The sequence below is a fragment of the Phalacrocorax carbo genome, chromosome 3 (genome assembly GCF_963921805.1).
Source record: "Phalacrocorax carbo chromosome 3, bPhaCar2.1, whole genome shotgun sequence".
Lineage (NCBI taxonomy): Eukaryota > Metazoa > Chordata > Aves > Suliformes > Phalacrocoracidae > Phalacrocorax > Phalacrocorax carbo.
Window position 1 is genome coordinate 68805196 of NC_087515.1, and position 22988 is coordinate 68828183.

The following is a 22988-nucleotide window of genomic DNA, read 5'->3' on the forward strand; positions in this document are numbered from 1 at the left end:
GTAACAGCTGGTGTAAATACTGCCCACACGCTGCTTCTGCGTTGCCGCCTGGGCTTTCAAGCTGCACTTACTAGACACATGCAAGTCATGCAAGTAATCTGATTATTTTTACCTTGCTTTCATACTAGGGTGAGAGAGAAAGACCAAAAAAAAAGAAAAAAACAAAAAATCAGAATTACATTAATTGTAGCAAATGATACTTAGCAAAGTTCAAAGTATTTCACAGAGAAGCAGATATACATCATTTACAAACAGAACATTATGGATGGTGAGACTCTATATACACTGCCAAGCCATAATAATTAACAGGGTTACTCTGCAAACCTTAAAATGTAATATATCAGAGAGCTTTTATACTTTGTTGCTAGACTTGGTCGCAAGTAAAAGCAAACGATGTAAAAGAATTTGGCAGAACTGACACGACCTGATAATTACGAAGTCATGGGTACCTCAGCATCTATTGTTTGCAGTATCTCAGCTTTGCCCTAACCCCCCTTTCACTATTTGTGACTCTAATTTACCATAACATTCATCTTGCCCCAGTGACTGATGAATCATAGCTGTAGGCAGAATGGTTATCACAGGTTCAAGTAGCTGAGGTACACTGATTTTCTAAGCAACCACAAAGGATTTGCTGGAAGACGACTGCTCTAGACATTTTGTTATGCGCTAGTGTCGTTTCACAATTACATAATAACGTGTTATATTTAATGAGTAAAACAGAACTTAGATCTTTTTTTGCTGGGTGATTTGACATCAGAGGTCAGTTATTAACCTAATAAATTAATACGTCCTTTCTTTTAGTTGCAGAACAGCCTGTGGACTAATCACAACTGTTCCTTGTGCACAAGACCACTTCAAGGCTGTCATTATGCCACGTAGCTAAAATTGACACAGATTAATGGGCTTGTTTCTGTGTTGCTCATCTGTTTGTTGTAGCACAGAATTCTCTTTTTCTTGTCATTGCAAAACTGCTGAATATTCATTTAAACCACAAGTAAGTTTTTTTTGTCTGTTTTAAACCATGTAATACAGTCATTAAATTCAAGTATCTGCTATCCCATTTAATTTATTAAAACTTAAAGTTTACGAAGAATAATAAACGATATTTAAAAAACAAATAATGGGAATTTTATTTGAGTAAGAAATTCAGGATCAGGCTTCAGAAGGGAAAAGATTGCCATACTTCATGCTATCTACATTAAATATATCAAGAATATTGTATCATATACTTTAATTCCTGAATACAGGAGGAATTTAATCTAAGGAGTCCAGGAACTTATGTCTACAAATAATTTTAAATGCTATCTAACCACAAAATTTTTATACATATTGAAAGTACACTGACCCTGATTTTGCAGATATGTACACCCATTTAACAGTAATCCTGGGAGTTCAATACTCATGAACAAGGTAAACACTTGTGCTTAATTTTGTGGAGGTATGGAGCCATTTCTTTAAGTTTGGAGTCACAAATTCTATTAATCAAATACAAAATACTTAAAAATATAAAGTCAGCTACATCATAGTTCTGCACAGCATCAGAAAGCTGTACTGCACCATTACTATGATTTCCGTTGTATTTGAGTAATGTGACCTGCAAGAAATACACTGAAATACTCAACATATGCAAATAAAGCATTGGTCTGCTGTGGCAATGTCAGGTATGTTGGGAGCTCACCAGTCACTGCGAGTGAACTTTAGAAACAGATACACTGAACAAGATTACACTGCATTTACACCCCCTTAACAAAGGTAAAGAAATTGGTTTCAGACACGTTACCTTAGATTTCTCAGGGTTGGCAACCCCCCAAAATATATTTTCTCATGCCCTTTTAAGTTGAGCCCGAAGTGGCTGCCTGTAGAAGTTGTTGATATGGTCTCTTCTTCATTGGTGTCTATGTCTACAATTGATATGTTGGCTGGAAGAGATTTGAGATTATTTTCAAAATATCAGACATGAACAACGATATCTTAGTGTAAGAAACCAACAGAGAAATATTTGGAGGGTTAGCAGGTGAGTGGAATGGCAAGGAGGGTTCTACTCTGCAGTTAAGACACTGGATTTCCAAATTGTCAATTATGAGCAGCGGAAGAAACCTGCACTTTTCTCTGTTTCCATAACAACCTGAAGCAGTAGCAACTCTGTATGCTTTATTTTTATGTATTTTCTAAACCTGATTCAATTTAGTATGTTCTTTACATCAATGTAATTTGGAGCTAATGCTTCCAGAAAAATTCACAACAGAAGAGATCATTTTACATCTAATTGGTGATTTCAGTCCAAAGGTTGTCACTTGAGCAGGATTTTTTAGTGTAAAAGTTTGTTAAGATTGCCGTTATGTGCCTTAGAGATTGGTGATCAGTCACTCGAAACCTTTCCCAAACCCGAAGCACTCAGTTGCTGTCATGTCTAGTCTCAATCTGGAGTGCTACATGCAACCATCCAATTTAAATTCTTGTTCCATGTATATTTTTAATGTATGGATTAATACAAAATATAAAGTTCAATGAGAGAGACAAGACACACTGAGAAATGCTGAGCAGTCCCCAAGGAAGAAGGGGATCTTCTACTACAGGGATGCAAAGAAAGGGTTCTTTCCTTCTTCTTTCTTTCCTTTTTTTTTCTTCAGACAGTTAATGCAAGAGATTGCTTATAATCTGCCCCCGCCATCTACTGACATAGGGAATGAAATGAACCTTTATTTTAGTTAAAGAAGTGACCAGCCTGATTTCTGGGTAAAGACAGAAGAGAGTGATTTTGGAGGTGAAGGACCTGTCAACCTCTTAGGAGATTTCAAAGGGAGGACTGGCTAGAAGAGGTAGTGCATACTCTGTGGAGAGGAAGGAGCAGTGTGAGAATGGGAGGAAAAGCATTCTCTGATAGAAGCTTCCCTCACAGGTGTGTCTCTTGTGGCAGCAGCTGACTAAATAAGTGCCTTAAAAGAGAGAAGGAATATGTAAAACCTGAAACCAAACTACCATTTTCAGGAGTGAAAGAGAACTGAATGGGAGATAGACTTTCCTGCTGTACCTTACTGTAAACAGACTAATTTTCCTTTCATTTCTATACCTGTATCATAGGTTTGAATAGTATAAATAGACTACAGTTATGTGACATTGTATGTTATCTTAATACCTCCTGAGTTGAGTACAAACTAAGATAACTGGCTAGCAACAAGGCGTTCCTCCTCTAAGGGTGCAGCAAATCTAAAAGTGAGAGCTCTTAGTCATTTTGGCCAGTGTCCTGGCTCCAAAGTCTACTTCAGCCAAATGACAATAAAGTGGGTCTGTGTTTGAGACACAAAGGTCAGCTAGAGAGCTGGTACTGCAGGGGGCAGAGGAGGAAGAGTGTGTTCAGGGGCTCGTGGTGACCCCAAAGATTCAGAATGAGGTAAGACTTCAGGGTACAAAGGCAAGGAGAATGTCACAGATCCCATAAATAAAATTAATTTGGCTCGGGTGAGATTCTACTAGTCCTATAACTAGATAAAAGCAAACAAACAAAAAAAGGGTTTTTCCAGCACAATAGCCAGCATTTACAATCTTACCAAATGCCAGCGCTTCACATTCTGCACCAGTAACAGGTTAAAAAGTTAGTAGCACTTCTGAAGATGTTCCCAGTTGTTTCCATGCAAATTCAGATCATGACACTCTGCATATCATTAATGAATATAAAATAGTTGTGTTCATCTACTGAGATACTGTACTATCAGTACTGAAGTCATTGCTTTTTTTAAGTGCTTTGGGAGATGCTGAGCATGAGAGGACTGTACAGCATGGAAGTCCCAGTAAAAATCACATAGGTTTGTTTTATGATTTTGAACATCAGGGAACTAGGGGAAAAGTTTTTTTCCCCACTCAGAATCATTTTAGAATGTAATTTACACAACTGTAAAGCATAATTATGCCTGTTCATAACAGGCCTGTTTGACAGTGTAGTCACTCACATGCAGCTCCACACACCTATAATCTAAGCAAAAGAAGTTGCTAAATCACTAGAACTTTGTAATTCTAGCAGTTTGACCAACATCTTCCCCGTGTTTAGATAGTTAGCTGTACTGCATAGGTAACTGAGAAAGTTATAGTGTTGACACCACAGGAACTCACCTTGCTTTTGAATTCTTGACAGGGTGAAAGATTTCCATTTGCCATCATTATGATTTCGGTTGCTGATAACAGAAGCTGTACCTGAACCGAGATCGTAGCTGACTTTTATACGCCCACCACTGAGTTCTACACTCATGAAATCCTTCTGTTAATGAAAAGGATTAGACACACAAATTATGATACTTGTTCATTTTGGTAAGAGGCATATGCCATTAAATAAACACTTTCTTTTCCTGGGTGACAATAGATAACTTTTTTTAAGCTTTAAAAAAAAAAATCTTAGTCATTTTCTGCCTAGGACTGTAATGTACAGAAGTCTGCTGCCCACGAGTTTTTTTGCCCATTTTTGTCTCCTTTGGATTGCTAACTTAGTTTGCATTTTGCTAACAACTTAGCTGGAGTTTTGATGGGATGCCTGTACTTTTATTTTCTCAGACTGAAGACAGAAATACACATTATAATTACCTGAAACTAATACTCAGCTTTGAGTATATGCCTGTACTACAGTCAGTGCATTTACTATGTATCTCAGCTCGATTTCAACTTGCAAGGTAGAAAACAAGAATAATAAAGATGATAAAATGGGCTTGTTTTACCAGGGTTTCTAGAGAGTTATCTGCACTGAGGGAGCAACAGAGAGCTATGAACTGTTATTCTCACAACCACTGACACCAATATCTAAGCAGTAACTGTAGAAGGCTGACTGGAGCCATAGTATATGCTGCAGCATCCACAGAGAAAGAGCTGGCAGGATACAAAGAGCAAAGCAAATAGCCAGGGAAGTGGAGAGCATGAAAGGCGCTAAGTAATGGTGGAACTGTGACCCAGGACATGATTGTACGAGAGAAGTTTTAAGTTTAATTTTCATTTTGCTCATGGCCAGTTCCACCTGTGCTCAGAACTAGGGCAAATAAAAATACTTTACCATGTGCTGAATACTTAAGCAAAACTGTGATAATACTGTTATGTATATGAACATAAATTTATGTTAAGAAGAAAAGATTAAAATTTAACAAACTCAGTATTCTAGATGCTTGTGCATGTCTATCCATGCATCACTAGAATGAGCATCCTCAAAGTTTTTATACAGTGGGACAATCTCTTAAGAGAAAAATTGTATCAGTGCCTCATTGCCCTCCAGCTCCCAGTGTTTTTCCGAAGTTCAGGTAAATAATTTTTTCTAGAAAACTCCATAAATTAATAATTATACAAGATACTTATACAAAATAATCTAAAATAATTACAACAATTATACTTTCAATATTCAATTATAAAAATTAACTAGAAAAACTACATAAGTATTTAATTATAATAATAAAATATTATCTTTTAGTATAGTCAGTCAGGAGGAGCACCCTCCTTCTTGATAATTCCAGCAACTCTGATAATTTTTCCCAAAACACAGGAGTCTGAAATAAGACTGATTTACACAAACGCAGTTTTTGTCAAGTAGGGAGTGCTCAGTAATTCTTCAAGACGTGAATGAGAACTGCTGTACATAATTTCTGGTCCATATATAAAAAGGCTAAGGAAAGGGCTCTGTTTCCAGGCAGGTGTGGAAATCAATCCGAATCAGCGATGCTGAAGCTGAGTTAATCCTCATTTGTGTGAGGATCTGGCCAGATGTCTTTAACTTCTCCCTGTTATCCACACACATTTGATAGTGTGTGTGAATAAAAACCTTGAACAGCTTAATAACTAATGTTCTTATTTTCTATTTTAGCTGTAAAAGCCTAGACCTTGTGAGAAAGTCATCACCATCACATCCCATTTGTTGCACCATTCAGTTCCCCTTTAATGCCACTCATGTTAAACACAAACTTCTCTCTATAACTAGGACTTCTATCTAAGACTTGTTTTTTTGCATACTCTCCCTGCCCTCACACTACCATATTTTAAACTATGAATGTAGAACCACATCTGGCAATGTTTGCAGCGGTAAACATTTGCGATAAATGAAAGTTAATTAATAATTTCATAAAAGCTGGAATTCCCCTCAGTCTAACATAACGCTCCCCCATCAGTAAACACCAAGTAGTCAACTTCCATCCTATAACATTGTCTTCACTTGGATAGCAGTGAAGCATCACACCAGGCAACATCATACTGGGACAGTGCTACATTAAATCACTATTTGTTTTCCTAATATGATGAATTCAGCCACTGTAAAGATTGCATGAAACCTTTAAGGAGCATGGAGTTTAGTTAGCTGTTTTTTCTCACCAAGTCGTCAGTAGCAAGATACATCAGCAGGGCGTTCGATGAGAAGGTCCTGAATTTGAACATGACTGTGGAAATATTGGGGTTCCAGCGGATCGGGCGGCTCACCATGGCATAGCTGTCACCATCAAACTGGACCGTCCCTTCACTGTCTGCCACCTGTGGGCTGAAAAGGGGCAATTCCATCCAGTTTCCTTTGCCGTGTGAGGTTAAAAGAAAAAGAAGTGCGTGCTAGGGCAGTGAGGGGATGCCTCTTGGGAGTCATCCTGAAGTCGGTCTGATTTCATATCAACCTCCCATTCTGAACCAGTGAAGCTGTAAGGTCAGCTCACTGGCTGTGCAACACAAAAGCGCATCTGGGAGGTAGATGGAAGAAGAATATGTCGCATGTATCTCATGGCCTGTAATGACTCATTTTGCAATCCTGAGTGTAAAATAGCATTATGCACTCTTTCATCTTGTAATAAATCTTGGTTTTGTTATTGTTATTGATTCTCCAACTTCTGGAGAGTCCCAGACTGAAAATCCTGGAAACTCTGATTCTCTGTTTACCCACAAATTACAAATACCAAAAAAGCAGAAGCATCAGCCGCGCCACAGTTTTTGGCATTCCTGTCATTATAGAACAGAAAAGATCATGCCTTGAGTTTGTTTGATATGATTTTTATAATAGACTATTTTCTATTTCTGTCACACAGATCAGATAGCTGCAAGACAGCAATCTTTTAGTTTAATCACAAACATAGTTGACTTTGACCCACAAGTGAAATGTTGGCCAGGAACATATTTCCTATTTATCTTGGCTCACACAGAAGGGTCTTGAATGTAGTCCTCTCACCTTCCATAGCTACATTTAACAGTTAAGTTTTTGCAATTAGATTTTGCAGGAGAACAGGACTCTTTCTGGTACTGGAACAGTGGGTTAAGGTAAAAGGGAGCTTTTAATACAGTTTTCTACAAATCTCAAATCTAGTATTCTTTTTTTTGATCTCCCTCTCACCCATCCCTACTCCAAGCAAGCAGATCTACACACTATCATTAATGAATGAGAAAGTTAAATTTAGGGAGAGATTCACATAAATGTTTAGGCATTTCCATTAGGTCTTGTTTGGAACTGAAATGCATATATCCATCATTATGCTCCTCAAATGACCTAAGTGTCAGGGGCCTACATCTGTAACCAAGGAAATCCTATCCTCTGGTATTTCCAAAATTGTTTCTGTTCACACGTGGAATTTCCATGGTTTTCAAAGGGCTAAGCCTTAGTAAGTTGTCAAACTAGCAGCCTAGTTTGAAAACTAGCCTACTCTTAACTTCCCCGGTTGGCTCTACAATTATTTTACCTGATGCAGCATGAGATCTATACCATATACTGACACTGCTGAATTCCCTAAAATAACAGGAGCATCCAAGAGGACAGTGCTGCTTTTGTGCAGTGGGTCACTGTGAAAGTCATAAACCATAAACAAGGTTGTGAGAGACCCAGAGCCTGTCTTCTTTACATGATTATTCCCAGGACTGTGCTGTAGAATCAGGCAGTGCCTCAGTATAAGGGCCCTCAGATTCTGAACCTGAGACATGGCACAGGAAAGTGTTTGAGATTAGTTTGGTAGGAAAGGGGAATGAAGATGGGTCATAGCTCTCCAAGGACAAGGACACATCTGGAAAGGAAGTAACTTATGTTGTTTCAGAATTCCTGAAAGAGTTCTGAGCCTACCTACGTGAATCCTGGTCCTGCCTGGATGGGCCATTTGCCCTATCTGGAACCACAGGTCACTGACAGGAACAGGATTTCCCATTCTCTTTTGAGAATGGAAACACCTTTCTCTTGTGGGGGTCTCTGCTCACTACTCTGGTGGCTGTGAAAGCCACCCTGAGGCACCTGACTCCACCCCAAGCTGCATGAGAGCTGCAGGCACCCACACCACGGCTGTCCCTGAGCCAGACTCAGTCCCACTGTGGATCTCACCCTCTCTTTCGGTTTGACTAATCCTGATTGCTGGTTAGCAGGAGTCTTTCCACCACAGCACTGTTACACCGTCTTCATTCTGTTAAGACACCAATCACATTTACAACCCAGATTGGGTGCTCCTCCTCTTAGTGTAACTGTAACTTCACATTTCCTACAACTCTCAGCATTGCATACAGACCACAGCTGTCTACTGGAACCTGGTGGCTACTTTGGAAATTCCTGCTGCTTACCGCAGAACACAGTGTCACTGCAGATAGGTTCCCAAAGGAGCACGAGAAACAGTCAGTGCTTTACCTACCTGACGGCACATCCTTTGCAGTCACCTTCAATATCCCTGAAATTCCACAGTCCTATGGGCTTGCTGTCTAGAAAGGTTTCACCCATGCATCCAGTGAAGGTAGTGACTCTTACAGCATCTGACTTCTGCAACAGAAAACACAAACCTCATTAGAATTCAATTTGAAGCAATCTATTGTGTCTGAAAGCATAACTGGTATGAAAATCACACATATCAGAAGATGCCTCTTATTGTTTTAAATATCAAGAGTAATATTTAATCTGAGAAGCCCTCCTATAGAACAACTGATGAGCGAAAATGTGAGCTAAACTTTGTATCAGTCAGGGTGGAAAATCCCATTTGTATTTGAGACTCTGGGGAAGGCCTAAGCAGAATGGATCCTGGAGAACAAGGAGCTGCCCTGGCTTCCACTTCACTGTCAGCTTTCCTTGGTATTCAGAGAGCCCCTCCCACTTGTTCAAGGTCTAGAGTTTTGTTTGAGGCCTCATAGAAAGGACTATGAAGAATCTTGCCCACAGTACAATAAGAAAAATGTTTCTACTGTACTTAATGCTCAAAAGGCTGGAAATTGAACAGATCATCCAAGCCAGAAGACCAACTGTGAACTCAACTGGCTACACCTGTAAAAGTCATGCTGAATTTCGGTGCAGATGGCAAAGCAACTAAAACTCATATCCCATCAAAACTCATTAAGCTAGGGTCACCCACAAGGGGTGACGCTCATTAGATCATAACATGGTACCATGATCAAGGTAGTAATATTTGACAGTACACAGAGTACTCAGCTCAAAATTATCCTTCTAAAAATACCTAGTTTCATTTAAATTTCACTTCATCAATATGAGCTGATTGAAAATCTATATACTTAGCTATTTGAGATAGAGAAGCACCTGCTGTTTTCCATACAGCAATTACGAATATTAAGATCTTGCAAGAGAATATGGAGAAGTACAACTTGAAAATATTCAAGGAAAAGTATGACTCAAAAGACTTAACGTGCTGGTGATATTTCCCAGTGTAATTGGGAAGGTTTTAATTAGCAACAAGTATGAACTTAATGTCACTTCTGAGAAATTCATGACCTCTAAGTATCATAGTCTTCTACTCAAGTCAGATGAAAGATGTTTTTAAAAACTGAATGAGCCTTGTTTTTGAACACACTGCAATGATGCATGCAAAAAGGGATGTAGACAAAAATCCCTGGGCAAATCTAAAGCACTCCAAAACTCAGTAATAGGAAAAAGCAGATCTCTGAGACAAGGATTTAAAAAATATCAGTGACTTTGGTAAATGTCCAAAGAGCTTCATGGTTTTAGAAAAGAGTTTCAGTTAAGGTCTTCATTTTGTAAGCCTGACAACTGTACCACATTATGACAAAAATTAAAAAAAAAGTAAATATTTATCTTTTAATTTGCAGACTGTGTTTGAACAGAGCAAGTATGATAGTGTTTAAAGCCCTGTATTGCAAATATATCAAGCATGCCAAACTTACAATACACTGTCTTCCTACCTCTGCCCTTGTCTTTATTTACCTGGAGAAAAAATAAATTCAGGTTGGTTTTCTTGACTAAGATAAAAAAATGGAGATTTCCCTAGAAAATATCTGAAGAATTCTTACAGAGGTTAAAAATGATTGTGCTAACATCAGACTTCTGTGGCATCCATAATTCCTGTTCCAGTTCAGCATCACATCTCATACTCAATCCCACAACTCTCTCATGTGCTGAGTTGTGCTCACTACCCATTTCTGCCTCATTATATCTAACTAAAGATAAAAAGAAAAACATTCAGGAAAGGGTTCAGATTTAAACTTGACTGTGTTCCAGGTCCTTTTGTTTACCCTGAAACATCAAGAACCCTTGAATCCTTTTCGCTCTAGAGATTCTGTTAAATCTCTAACTTTTTCCTAAACAGACACTTCATGAAGCTTAATTGTTAAGTCTTCTTGACTAAAGATTATTCAAATACTGTTAGTATTTAAATATTTTAAAAAACCTGAAGTAATTACTACTGCTAATAAACATGAAGTAAACACAGTAGATATAATATTAAATATTTTAAAATTCAAACTAATTTTTCCTCTGACAGTGCAATTTAAGTGAGATTAACCTTTGTTAGGAGTGGTGCCATCTTTTATCAGAGAGGTAGGTACCAGCTTTGGGGCCTGGTTACTGAAATAGTATATATGATCTCTCTTTATACCTTTGCCTCGCTTTTTCTACCATCAGGCTGTAATACTAAGAGCTCTTTATTTAACAATACAGTATTTATAACACTTAAACCTAGAGATGACACCAAGTAAAACATATGTTTGTATTAGTCTAATGTAACAGCTTTGCTGTGGAAATTAGGACTAGGCACAAGACTACTTTGTGCTGTGGCACAGAACAGCTGTTACTGAATTTCTGTATCATCTTTGCTTCTTAATGTAAGCAAGCATTTTTTTGGAAGTGGAATTCAGGTGAAAGCTCTGGTCTGAGAAGCTTGATGTTCTAGAGCTGTGCAAACATAAATGGTATTATTATGTTTCAGTACTTGCCCCACTTGCCTTCTGATAACTCAAAAGTGATAACTAAAATAAAATTCAGATAAGGTTTGGGTTTAGGCTGGCATTTGAGTTTGAAGTTTCACTACTCCTTCGGGGGATCACCCAAAGACAACAAGCCAAAAACCACCTGACTGCATATTGTGTGGTCACCTTCACACAACTGAGCTAACAAAACTTAAGTATTTTATACACCAAACTCTCAAGTGCTTTTCTAAATGTGGAATGGTGAAAATATTCTATTAAACATAATTCTGGCACTTATGATTGTTACCTGAGCCAGTCTGTCTTCCTGAGCCTGCAGTCAGACTCTGACAGTTAAGTGTTTTAGTGAGGTGGGCAGACACAACCCTATAGCCTCTAATGGACTTGTGTGCGTTTGGCCTTTGGTCATTATAGCTTCACAGCACTGCAGGCCCTGAACAGTCCTGATTCAGCTCAGTGCAGTATTTGTTCCACTGAGTTATTATAGCAAGTGAAAAACAGGACATAACGCCAATGTAATTAAATTTGTTACCAGTGAAAACAACAGTAGAAACTAAAACTTACCTGACATGGCAAAAATCCAAGAACGAAAGAAAGTTGAGAAGAATTATTAGGTGTGGGAGATAAAGTACCTCTCCCCGGTATATTTCCATTCTCTTTGAAAAAGCAGATCAAAGGGACAGAGTACAGAAAGCCAGTGAGGCCATTCTGGCTTTGTCAGGATCACTAATCTCTCCAGTATCAAATTCAGCAACTGATGATTCATTAATTTTAGGAATAGTTTTAAGGGTTCTTGTTTATTACTAACAGAAGAAAGCAAACACCATTTGTTGCCTCTAGATAGAAAGCTGGAAGGTAGAGAGCAAACCAGAACCTCTGTTTAAGGCTGTAAGGAGAACACAGAAAAAGATGACAAAGTCTGCTTTATCTAATATGTAATTCTCCAAGAAACTCTTCCGTTGTCTTCCTTGTCTCTTTGCCGTATGAAATCAAATGGCATAAAAAAAACGTGCATGGCATTTATTTACACCCCTAAAGTTCAGCAAGAAATGTCAAAATTCATTGCATCTGCATCTTCAAAACTTGCAAATGTTCATGCTTTTTGTGGATCTGTTTCAGATAAAGCAGAGCGAGCAGAACTGGCTTCTACTAATACGGACTGACTTGCAATTTCCTCGCCCAAAATCTCAGGAAAGCTTTTCCTGTCCCTGTGAATGCTTCGCAGTCAGATATATTTCAGTTAAGTTAGCTGGCAGTTGTGCACGTCTGCTCAACTTTTCTGTGTGTGTGTGCAGGAGCCCTGAGTTATGAACCTGATCAAGTTCTAAAATGAAGTTACCTGACTGTGCTCCAAAACACGTGGTTCTTTGAAACTAAAGCTGGACTTCAAGACGCTGCTTTCAAGCAGGTGGAATCTACATTTTCTATTCCTCTTGCATTCTCTGATTTTGTCTTTGTCTGTTTGGAAAGGTGCACCCACACTATTCTTCGTAAGAAAGGAATACGTCTATCCACATATTCCCAAACCAGAACCATGTAGAAAGTTGAACTTGCTAAAAACTAGAAAGTTGGATCATAAAATATTGTGCTATTTCAACACTTGAGGATATATACAAACTTTACTGTAAAAAAACAAGTTCTTGGAGCTCACTGTTTGGGAAAGCCTAAATGTTAGCTTTTTTTAATGTTAAATGATGATTTATTTAATATAATGTTAACATTAAAAAAAAATATTTATCAGGAACGAACTAGTTCATTTAAATTGTTTTGTAATAATTCCACTGGAAAATATATCCTGATTACTACTTATGAGAGAACATTTTTTCACTGAAAGATATCCATCTGTTCTATTTGGCATAAATCTTCTGTTCATTCCCATTAAGCTAAGCAATGTAGAGGCAGTCACCAGAAAAATGAAGAGGCAAAAAGAAGAGAAAATAGACCAGGGATCTGAGGATCTGATGCAGGTAACTGTTAAAAAGAGGGGTAGTATGGGGGGGGGGGGGAGGGAAGGAAAAAAAAAAATCAAGAAAATAAAGCAGAACAGCCAAAAGTAGACTGCAAGGGAGGAAGTGGTACAGTGGGTACATGATGAAGAAAAAAAACGTGAATGCAAAGGAATATATATTGTTATATACGTTGTCAGGAGAGTGGGAATGTATGGAAACAGAAGTGAGTTCGTGCCACTGATACCGAAAGCCTGTTGGGGCAGTAGTATGTCCACAGTAAAGCATCCAGCTACCCAGCAGGAATTAGTTGTTTGTGCTAAATGCTATGTCAATACAGCCAGCCAACAGGCTTCTGATTACAAGTAGTTAACAGCATGGGCAGAGAAACTTCAGACCTGTGCACCTACATGACTAGGCAAATCCTAATTATCTTTCGAGAGCGCAGGTGTACTAGTAGTACTAGTAGTAGGTACTAAAGCACCTACTGCAATGGCACCGGCATATAAAAGTTGACTAGTTCTACTGTAAGCAATAATGAAAATTGTCCACATAAATAACCAGTTAATACACTAACACCTGACAAGACATTACCTTTATTTTTTCAGTTAAACCACCAACAAACAGCATGGCATTAGCATCTACATCCAGAATGGTATATCCAGGTGGAGAGACGGCACTGAATGTGGCTGGCACAATGCTGGCTTTAGGACCATCCAGAGCTCGCACTGATATTGTGCCATTTTTCCCAGTCCTAGAGATTTTAACAAAATAATTTAAGCGTACAAAGTCAGTAGTTAAACCAAACATAGGAAAAGTCTATTTTATATGGCATCTTTTAATAGAACATGTAGTACTGTTTTGGTTATGTTCCATTTTTGGTACAAATGAATAGACCCTTATGCCTCCATAAATTAAAGACATGATCACAGAACAAGTGTTTTTTTCTCAGCTCAATGTCTTTTCTGAACAAAATTCACTATACAGATGAAGTGGAGCTTTCACTGACTAAAACAAAGAAGTTGCGTTTTTAAAATTATTGTAATGAAATTAGCGTTAAATAATTGTTTCTTGGTGTAACAAATGATGCAAGCAAGGTTCCAAATAAGATTTCTGAATTTTATAAGGTTTATTACATTATGTTTGAACTGAAATGAATGATCATGTGATAAAGTACTTCAGTTTGCTCCACTGTGATGCACAGTTTACATTTTCTGCTGTGGAGCTCTCTGGTTGCCTATCAAACAGGCACAAACCCCATTATGTTTAAGGATGTTATCTCGTTGTCCTTTGAACCATATCAAATATTGATGGTAACAACAACAACAAAAGAATTTACCATTTGTTAATAGTTCCTGCAGCAGTTTGTCTTCTACTCCTTAAGTTAGATTAATGTAGTAACTGTCATGGAAAGAGTTTGCTGATATTTTTGCAATAGAAGGAACAGAATGTGGAGAGAGACGATTCCTCTTGTCTTTCAGGTATATAGAAAGGTATTTCAAAGGAAACTTGAATCATTTTGAATCCTTTGCAATAATTTGCTTAATATTACTTCCACTTACAGCAGTATGGATAGTAGTTTTCCATGGAAAGTTTACTACTTACCTAATAGAAATAAACTCTTAGGCATTTATAGTCACACAATAAATTAGTGTTCCTTCCCAGACAGATGGACCATAATCAACGCACATAATTTCTTATGATTGTAGAAATAAGCATGGAGTGTGACGCAAATGATGAAGTATGTAGTGTGTTCAGTAATGTGGTGGGGGAATGGCTGGGAGATGAAGTAGGCAGAGGGAGATCACATACTGTGGGTTTAGGGATGACTTTGGAAACTGCTGCTTTATCTCATTTTTAATAGGATGCTGGATTTCCCAGGACCGTTGCCATGTTAATTTGGAAATTTCTAACACGGATGCCTGATATTGCAACCCTAACTAGCACTGAAACACTCAGCATGGATACAGATATTGCACAGAACTTTTCTACCTTAATTGTTTGATACTTAATGTAGAAATACATCAGTTTACATAAAACTTTCTTTCTCCATAACAATTTACAAAGAGTGTATATCTATGATGAGTGACTACTCATTTTTTACATTATGAGTGGTATTTCACTGGCTAACTGATTAGTTTGTAAAAATCACTCAGTACCTGTTCTCAGGCTAGACAAAACAGGTTTTTCTCAGAACACAGGTTTTATATCTATATTTGTGAAAAAGGTTTCTAAGGAAAAGAAGGAAGCTGATTAAATAGAGGTGATAAAATTAATCAAAAATCTCCACATGTAGCTTTTCTAGTTGAAAAGTTACATACTCATCCTATCAAGGTACTATCAAGTCACAGCCAGAAAAAAAAATCCCTTTGATTTTCTCAAGTCCTGAACTTTGCTGCATGCAAAGATGCAAAATTTCTTTTTGTCTAATGAGAAAAGAAAAAAGGTTGTCTTGGGGCACTGAAGCAACAAGCAAACTAAGTTAAAAGCATACCTTTCAGGAAGAACTGTCATTTCTGTTAAATAAAGCTTCACTTGAAGAACTTATATTTAGAGGACAGCAAGGAAGGTTGCATAACTTCAGCTACTGAATAAGTTAAATGAGGACATTGCTATCCTGTACTTACAGAGTTCCTGGATTTAGAAAGTTTACTGGTCCAGGGCTCTAGAGGGTGGAAGAATCCTGTAAGACTATGCATTTATGTCTAAAAAACACTCTTCAGAAATTCCTTTGGCTCAGAATCTATTACCCAAAAAACAGAATGAGTTGACAGTTTCTTATGAAATAACATAGAACTGTAGAAAAGACACTTTAATAATAATAATAAAAAATTTTTTAAAAAAGATTTAGCTGAGACATTTCAGTTTTGATAAATTTCTCCTGAACAGGTAAAGCAGGGTTGCAAAGTAATTTTGAGAGCTTCCAATCAATGGGGAATACCTTTGTAGATCTATGCCACCTTGCCTGCTTTGTAGTCAGGGATCTAGAGGCTTTCAGCGTGAAAAATACATATTTGCAGAAAAACACTGGGGCTCTTTGATTACCCACCCGTACCTTCATTTGGCAGCTCTGGAAACCACATGGACTGGACTCTCAGTTTCCTAGCGAATCTCCTATGTGACATCTGGAGTATGTGAACATGTAGCTGCTCCACATAGTTTAAAAGAAGTTGTCTAAAGCCATCCACATTATTCTAAAGGTTTGGGTTTTTTTAAAATTTCATTTTAATTACAATATTTTACCTTCTGTTTCAAAATCAACTGAATGCTAAATGGATACCTCTCTATGCAGCAGAAATCAAAAATTTTTACTTTATTTTTTTCAGAAGGTTTATTGATGTGAAGCCCTTTAAAGGATAAAAGTTCTCAATGTAGTAATTATTGAAAGGCTTAAGTTTGATGGTCTCTTAAAGAAAGTAATTGGCACTTTCAATCTATATTGTGCTGAAATCAAGATTCCAGTTTAAAAACATCCAAGTGCAATAATGCAGAAGTCACTGAGCAGACAGACACTTTTTAGGGTGTCTAATATGTCACAGATAGCATGGATGTCTTTCGTCTTCAAACAGACTGAAATGCTAACAATGGAGTCTCTACCATAAATAATTCTCTCTCATTTAGGGAGGACAATTGAGCTTGAAGAAAGAACCTCGCTAACTTGACAGCAAAAAGACATTGCTATCCTGTGCATGACAAGTCATCAGGTTAGAAGATATTGTTCTAGTGACAGTCAGTTCTTGCAAAACTGGTGGATTATAGAATACGTACCAGCACTTTGTGGCTGACCATCTGAAAAATTTATGTAATGCCATGCATGCAGGGTTTGCTCTTTAGGAGATACGTGATGTAAGTGAGATGGCTTTTGCAAATCATCAGCATTAGATTACAAAACACCATGTAGAAACCTCTGCTCCTTGACCCCTTGAGAGCACAGAAAACCTTCATTGCAAAATATGGCTTAGATTTGCCACAGTAGTTTAAAACTGAGTTCTTGCTAAGCTGGGCTGGTTGTGTCTACAGTGAACTTGTGATGCAAGTGTCCTTTGTCCTCAAAGGAAAGGTGCTGCTTAAACTCTATCATTCACAATTAAAACAATGCTAATACTTAAATCACACTTGATTAAAATCACAACTTATCAGGTCCTGCTCCTATTTTAGGCCTGCTGAAGTCAAGTGACATTGTTTCACTGATCTAGCGAGTGTCAAAAATGTTGTCATCCATTTGACTGTTTCACAAAATTGACATTGTATGCATGTTCCAAACCTGCTTTACATAATTTTGTCACATTATGTTTTGCCAGGTTTTCCTTTGTTAATTGACACTTTAATTGATTGCAGTTCTTGATGCTGATCAGATTTGCCTCTGTAAGCAGGTAAGTAACTCTGTAGGTGACATTTGTTAGATTCCTGTATCATCGAAGTATAGGGAAATGCTAAAGGAATTCCTATAGGAAAAAACAAATTTTACTTCAATTTAATTTAAAAAAAATCCGTTATAACCTCTGCGTATACAATAAAATGCAAAGTATTAGTATGCTTTAAATAAAAAGGTGATGAAAATTAAAAGCGTCCCTAGAAAACAGATGCGGTACTTACCAATTTAGACTTAACACACTGGAAATTTTGGCATAGACGTTAACTGAACTGAACATCTCTGATCATTTCTCAACAGCTAGCTTTTTTATATTTCGACTTCATTCAGTATGCTGAGTTGTGAGAATTTCACAACCTCTGCCACCACATCTCCTCTTTTTAAGGCCATTTGTGATTCTTCATTAAGAACTGCTATCAACCTTCAAACCCACCATATCATTGTTTTCTGTGTGTCAATGCCTGTCACCACTGAAATCTATGGCAAAATTCAGCAAGGCCAGAATTTCACCTCATCTCTCCATTCTAAGTGGATGCCCTGCTCCAGCTGTTCAGGCAGCTCCGTCAGGTTGCTGAAAAAGTCTGTGGCTGGAACTGAGCAGAAATTTGGAGGAAAAAGACGAGGGAATGAAATGAGTAAAACTCTCCAACAGCTTATGAAGGGAGTCAGAGGAGAGTTATCAAACGGACTAAAATGTTCAAAGTTGAAGAGTCTTCAGTAGGGTATGTGATTTATGAAGTCTGCCTTAAGAATGCAAAATCAGTCCCGAGCTCTTCATCTTAATTCCCCGAATTCAACTAATGTCTCTGCTATATAATTCTCCTAAACACTGCCCTGTACTTCAAATTTGTGCAGCTGTAATTGTTCTAAATTGCTGATCCAGCAGTTTGTTCAAAACTAATGGCATGCACACCCCATACATCCAGAACAACCAGCTTAATAGGCAATGTGCTTTTGTAGGATGTGTGAATTTTTAAACCATGTCCTGGCTCCATATTCTGCTGAAGCAGCTTTCTTGTAAATGAAAGTCTGGCTTTACTGTGTCATGAAGCTATTTTAGTATGCATAATATGAACTGGTGAAAATTTCAACAATTCATATCGTACTCCAGTTTGTATTCTCCTAGCAATAAGGTTTCATTAAGCCAGCTTCTGGAGATGGTGCCATAATTTTATTTAATTCTCTGCTCTGAGTGGCTGATTTCTGTGATTTCACTATATTATTTAAACTGGATGCCACTTCCTCCTCTGAGAGCCATGGATGTGACCAGAATTAGAGTGCTTTGTTTTCTTTCTCCTCTTTCTCCCATTTTCTGACTATATTATTGGTTCTGTGTTCAATACTATGTGAAATTAACTGTAATGATGCAGGAGTAATTAATCAGCTTCATATAAAATTGCAATACAGATGATGTTATCTAAATTACTAAGATCTGTTCAGAAGTCAAAGATAAAGGAGATACAGTTGTGTAATCCTTATGCTATTATTACTACGCTGTATCTCATGTGTTTGCTATTGGAATGGAAAATACAAACTTTAGCTAACAAATGTGAAATTTGAATATTAAGGAATCTATATTTCTAAAGTTCAAAAGCATTCAGCAGCTGATTTCAAATTACAAAGTACAGTTTAACTTTCCAGAATATTTCATCCTTGAGTTTTCATAAACTGTATCTTTTAAAATATCTCCAGTTTGAAGAGGCATTCTGACTATGGAAATGGTGTTTTGAGTAAGAATCGAGATAGTGGTGTATGACAGACCATTTGTTTGCAGTACTGTATCAAGACCAGAAATTCAGAAAAGCTGCTCCTCCCTGAAATTCAAGGAGAAAAGAATAGTAGTTATCTGTTTGAGTGCCAAAGCCTGTAACTGATTTTAAAAGGAAGCTAGTTGAAGAAGAGAGAATTGATAGAGTGATAGGTAAACAGAAGGGAATATAAGCAGTCATAGATTGTTGATGCTAGAGAGGAAATATGTGATGAAAATAAATTGCTGACACAGAACAGTTCACAATTCAACAGTAATTGTGGTATATACACTTTTGGTACCACTGGACATAGGTTCAAAAGCTTTCAATAAACCAGGCTAGAATTTCTCATATTTATAACATCTTTTTTTAAAAAGTTGATGTTTCAAACATAGCAAACATCTCCATGTAAACCTGAGGTATGCCAACTTAAGTACAGCGGATTAGAAGCAGAACTTGTTAAATTTAACCATTTTTTTTTAGGAGCTAAATCTTCGAAGTGAAAAATAAATATACTTGCCTAGAGGCTTCAATCCGGTACCAAAACCCATCATCAATGGTCAGATCTGGATACTCTACCCGTCCAACACCAGATCCCACATCCCACAGGAAGCTCACCTTGCCTTTGCGCATCTCTATGGCCAAGAAGTCAGTCTACATGTAAAATATGAAAATAGAAGCAATCTCATACTTTAATTAAAGGAAGTTTTCCAGAACTCTTCACATTTCAGAAGGTCTAATGAGGCATCAGAAACCCATATATAGACAGTAAAGTATGAACATCAATTCTCACAGTGATTTAAAATGAGAATCTCTTTTTCCTGCTTTCGTTGGTTCAAATGAGGTATCTTAAGCTAAAGATGGCAAATGACTTCTGTCAGTGATATGCAGTAAATGGCTGCCAGACTTACAGAAATGTTGATATGGTAGCCATCCAGAGAAGGATTTAACGCAGAGTAACATTGTTTGTAAAGCATCCGTTGGATGGCAGAAAGATGTCAGGATTCTAGGCTGATACATGATGCCATCTAGCCTCCTAATTTTGTTTTAGGTAAATAAAATATATAGTTCAAAATGTTAGAAATATAATGCCTTTCCCATTTACTGAATTATTATTGATTATTCTAGAAGTCTGTCTGCTATAGGGCTCATGGGAACCTGAATCATTCATCATTATTATGCTTGTAATTGTAGTCTTGACTTAAAATTACAATAAATAGGAGCTTTGACAGGTGCAAGATGATTACCTACTTCATTCCCAAGGGAAAATCCACAATCAACCCAAAAATTAACCCTGGTTGCACTGAGAATTTTAAAGCTCTAATGTAGTCCCCCATTTCATACCTATTTAAATAAAAAAATATAAAAAACCTATTTCCTGGTCCTATTTTAGAAGTCCCTATATTAATACCAAAGCCAGTAAATGTCTAGATTATCTTAGGCCCTCTACTATTGCTTTGAAGCCTCTAGGAGGAAAAAATTCCTTTCTTATCTTCTGTATTTGTTAGTAGTCTGGTTTGATAGAGCAACCCTGACATGAAAAGCAGGAAACAGACTTACAAACTTGGCACTTCCAAGGTAAAAAAGCAGATTGTCAGCAACTACAGTCTTCACATTGACAATGATGGTGTTGTATGTTCCCTTCTTTATTTCTGGTCTGTATGTGCGAATGCAATTGCCTCCAGAGGACACGGACACTTTGATCTTCAAAAAAAGCATAGCAGAAAGAATTCAGTTTACTGCTTATTATTCCAGAAATAACTTTAGATGTTTCCAAACAACTATAATCTTTTTTTTTTTTCTTCCCATTTGTTTGCTACATGTACAAGGGAGTTGCTTGGACATGCGCAGGAGGTAGAAATGGAATTATCCTTCTGGGATTGTTTATTAAAAGGAAATAAAACTCTTTCTGGCATTCAGATTTGAAAGGATGAACTGTATGGATTCAAAATAGCTGGAATATATACTGGTCTAACACAAACAGCAGTGGAATTTTTGCGGTAGAGATAATCTGTAAGTAGAATGTGCAGCCAGGAAAAGAAGCAGCACTCCTGAAGGCATCACAGCACATTGCTGTTGGGTAGACAAGTTGATCTATTTTTAACTTGCAATATCTTTGATTGTGCCAATTTACAAGACCTTTTAACAATTATTTTTAAACCAACTGTTGTGTCTACCACTGCTTTTACATAGCCTCTAATGGAGTTGGTATTCGTAAGTAAGTTTCATTTTCACAGCTGGGTGACATATGCATTTGGATCTGTGTGCTAGTTTCCTCAGGCTCTGAGCACAGATAAAAACGGTACACTGTTTGCTTTCATAATGACAGCATAGATATAATGACAGTACAACAGTACTTCAATTATTTCAACTCCAGATAGAGAAGTTTATGTATTAGAATAGATGTACATAATGGTATCACCTTATGCTCAGGTCAAACTTTGTCAATTATATGACCAAACTCTCAATTTTCCTGTCTCAGAAATGCTGAGCCTTCAAAGTACTTCAGAGAAGTATTTCAAAGCCTTCAGACAGAAGATGAATGTAACAAAACCATATCCTCACTGTAGCCTGTCTTTCTATCATGGGCAAATTTCATTGAGTATATGGAATAGACTTCTTTCCCAGGATCCTGTTGTTCTGTAGATTTTTTTCCAACTACTTTTCAGGATGTTTGCTTAAGCATCATCTTCAAGAATTTTTTTCCTTTGCTACATTAGGTCACAAGCTGAATAACCCTACTATTAACCAGCTGATCCTCCAGGTTAGAGTATTACTGAGTCAGGGAGATGGACTCCAAACTCATTCAATGGACTAGAAATATATTCTTAACTCGCGTTCGAGTCCTCAGGACTGCTGCTGGACAAAGAAAGTCAAGAATATGGGAAAAGCAAATACACTCAGCAATTTCAGTCAGTTTGAGAAGGTGTCATTCTCAGGTAATGTAAGTTCTATGAAATGAAATCAGGGGCTTAATATTAGTGCTAAGGCAAAAAATACATTTTCATTTTCATAAAAAATCAATCATGTTGTGACTCTTCCACTGTGCTATCATCCACCATACTTCTTAAATAATAACCTTTCCAGATACATTCCTACAGATGTTATCAATTTAACAAGGGTATGTTCTAAATGAAGAAACAAGATACAGAGTGAAAATAAACAGAATATTCTCTGTTTATCTGAGAAATTAGACTCCTTTATTTGCTGTCTTTACACATGTTTCGAATTAAAAGGATTCACCCTGTGGAAAAGAAATAGAAAATTAAATAAATAAAATAAATAAATAAGTAAATAAAAGAAATCCCATCAATACTCAAAAGGTCATCTTACTGAGAAAGAGGGCTTACCGAATTGGCTTGCTTCCGAGCTTGATTTATCAGCTCTTTTATCTGAGAAATGTTTTTCCCTAAGTTATCCTGAAGTTCTTTGATTGGCTTGATTTTATCCAGCAGGCGCTCTGTTTCCTTTTCTAAGGTTTTAATACTGGAATCTGCATCAGCAACTTCATAAGAAAGAACAAGGCAGAGTTTTAGAGAATAGTGTCAGAGAGTAATTATACATTGCAATAATAAAATCCAAGAAAATTCTGCATACACAATACTCAGGTGATTGTATATGCCACTATGAGGTACGCACAGCCGAGGAAGTGACCTGAACAGAATAAGATAATTTAAGAATATTTAGAATTAAGTTAAAGTATCAGTAGTAGCAAACACAGGTATTAAAGCAGGATTTTGAAGCAGTAACTATGCTTAAGGTCAGGATGACACTAATGGAAAACATTTCCTG

At 37.2% G+C, this 22988-nt stretch overlaps 1 protein-coding gene across 2 annotated transcripts in view; it reads right to left on the reverse strand.

The window, feature by feature from the left end:
• The window catches only part of LAMA2 (laminin subunit alpha 2), a 380736-nt gene that overhangs the window by 27729 nt on the left and 330019 nt on the right, over positions 1 to 22988 (reverse strand). For both annotated transcript variants that reach the window (XM_064447317.1, XM_064447318.1), the window contains exons 44-51: positions 22547 to 22701; positions 20757 to 20900; positions 19717 to 19850; positions 13671 to 13830; positions 8601 to 8725; positions 6334 to 6496; positions 4111 to 4255; positions 1784 to 1922 (exon numbers count right to left, since the gene is read on the reverse strand). In XM_064447317.1, the coding sequence (XP_064303387.1) occupies positions 1784 to 1922; positions 4111 to 4255; positions 6334 to 6496; positions 8601 to 8725; positions 13671 to 13830; positions 19717 to 19850; positions 20757 to 20900; positions 22547 to 22701 (1165 nt within the window). The remainder of the gene's footprint in view (positions 1 to 1783; positions 1923 to 4110; positions 4256 to 6333; positions 6497 to 8600; positions 8726 to 13670; positions 13831 to 19716; positions 19851 to 20756; positions 20901 to 22546; positions 22702 to 22988) is intronic.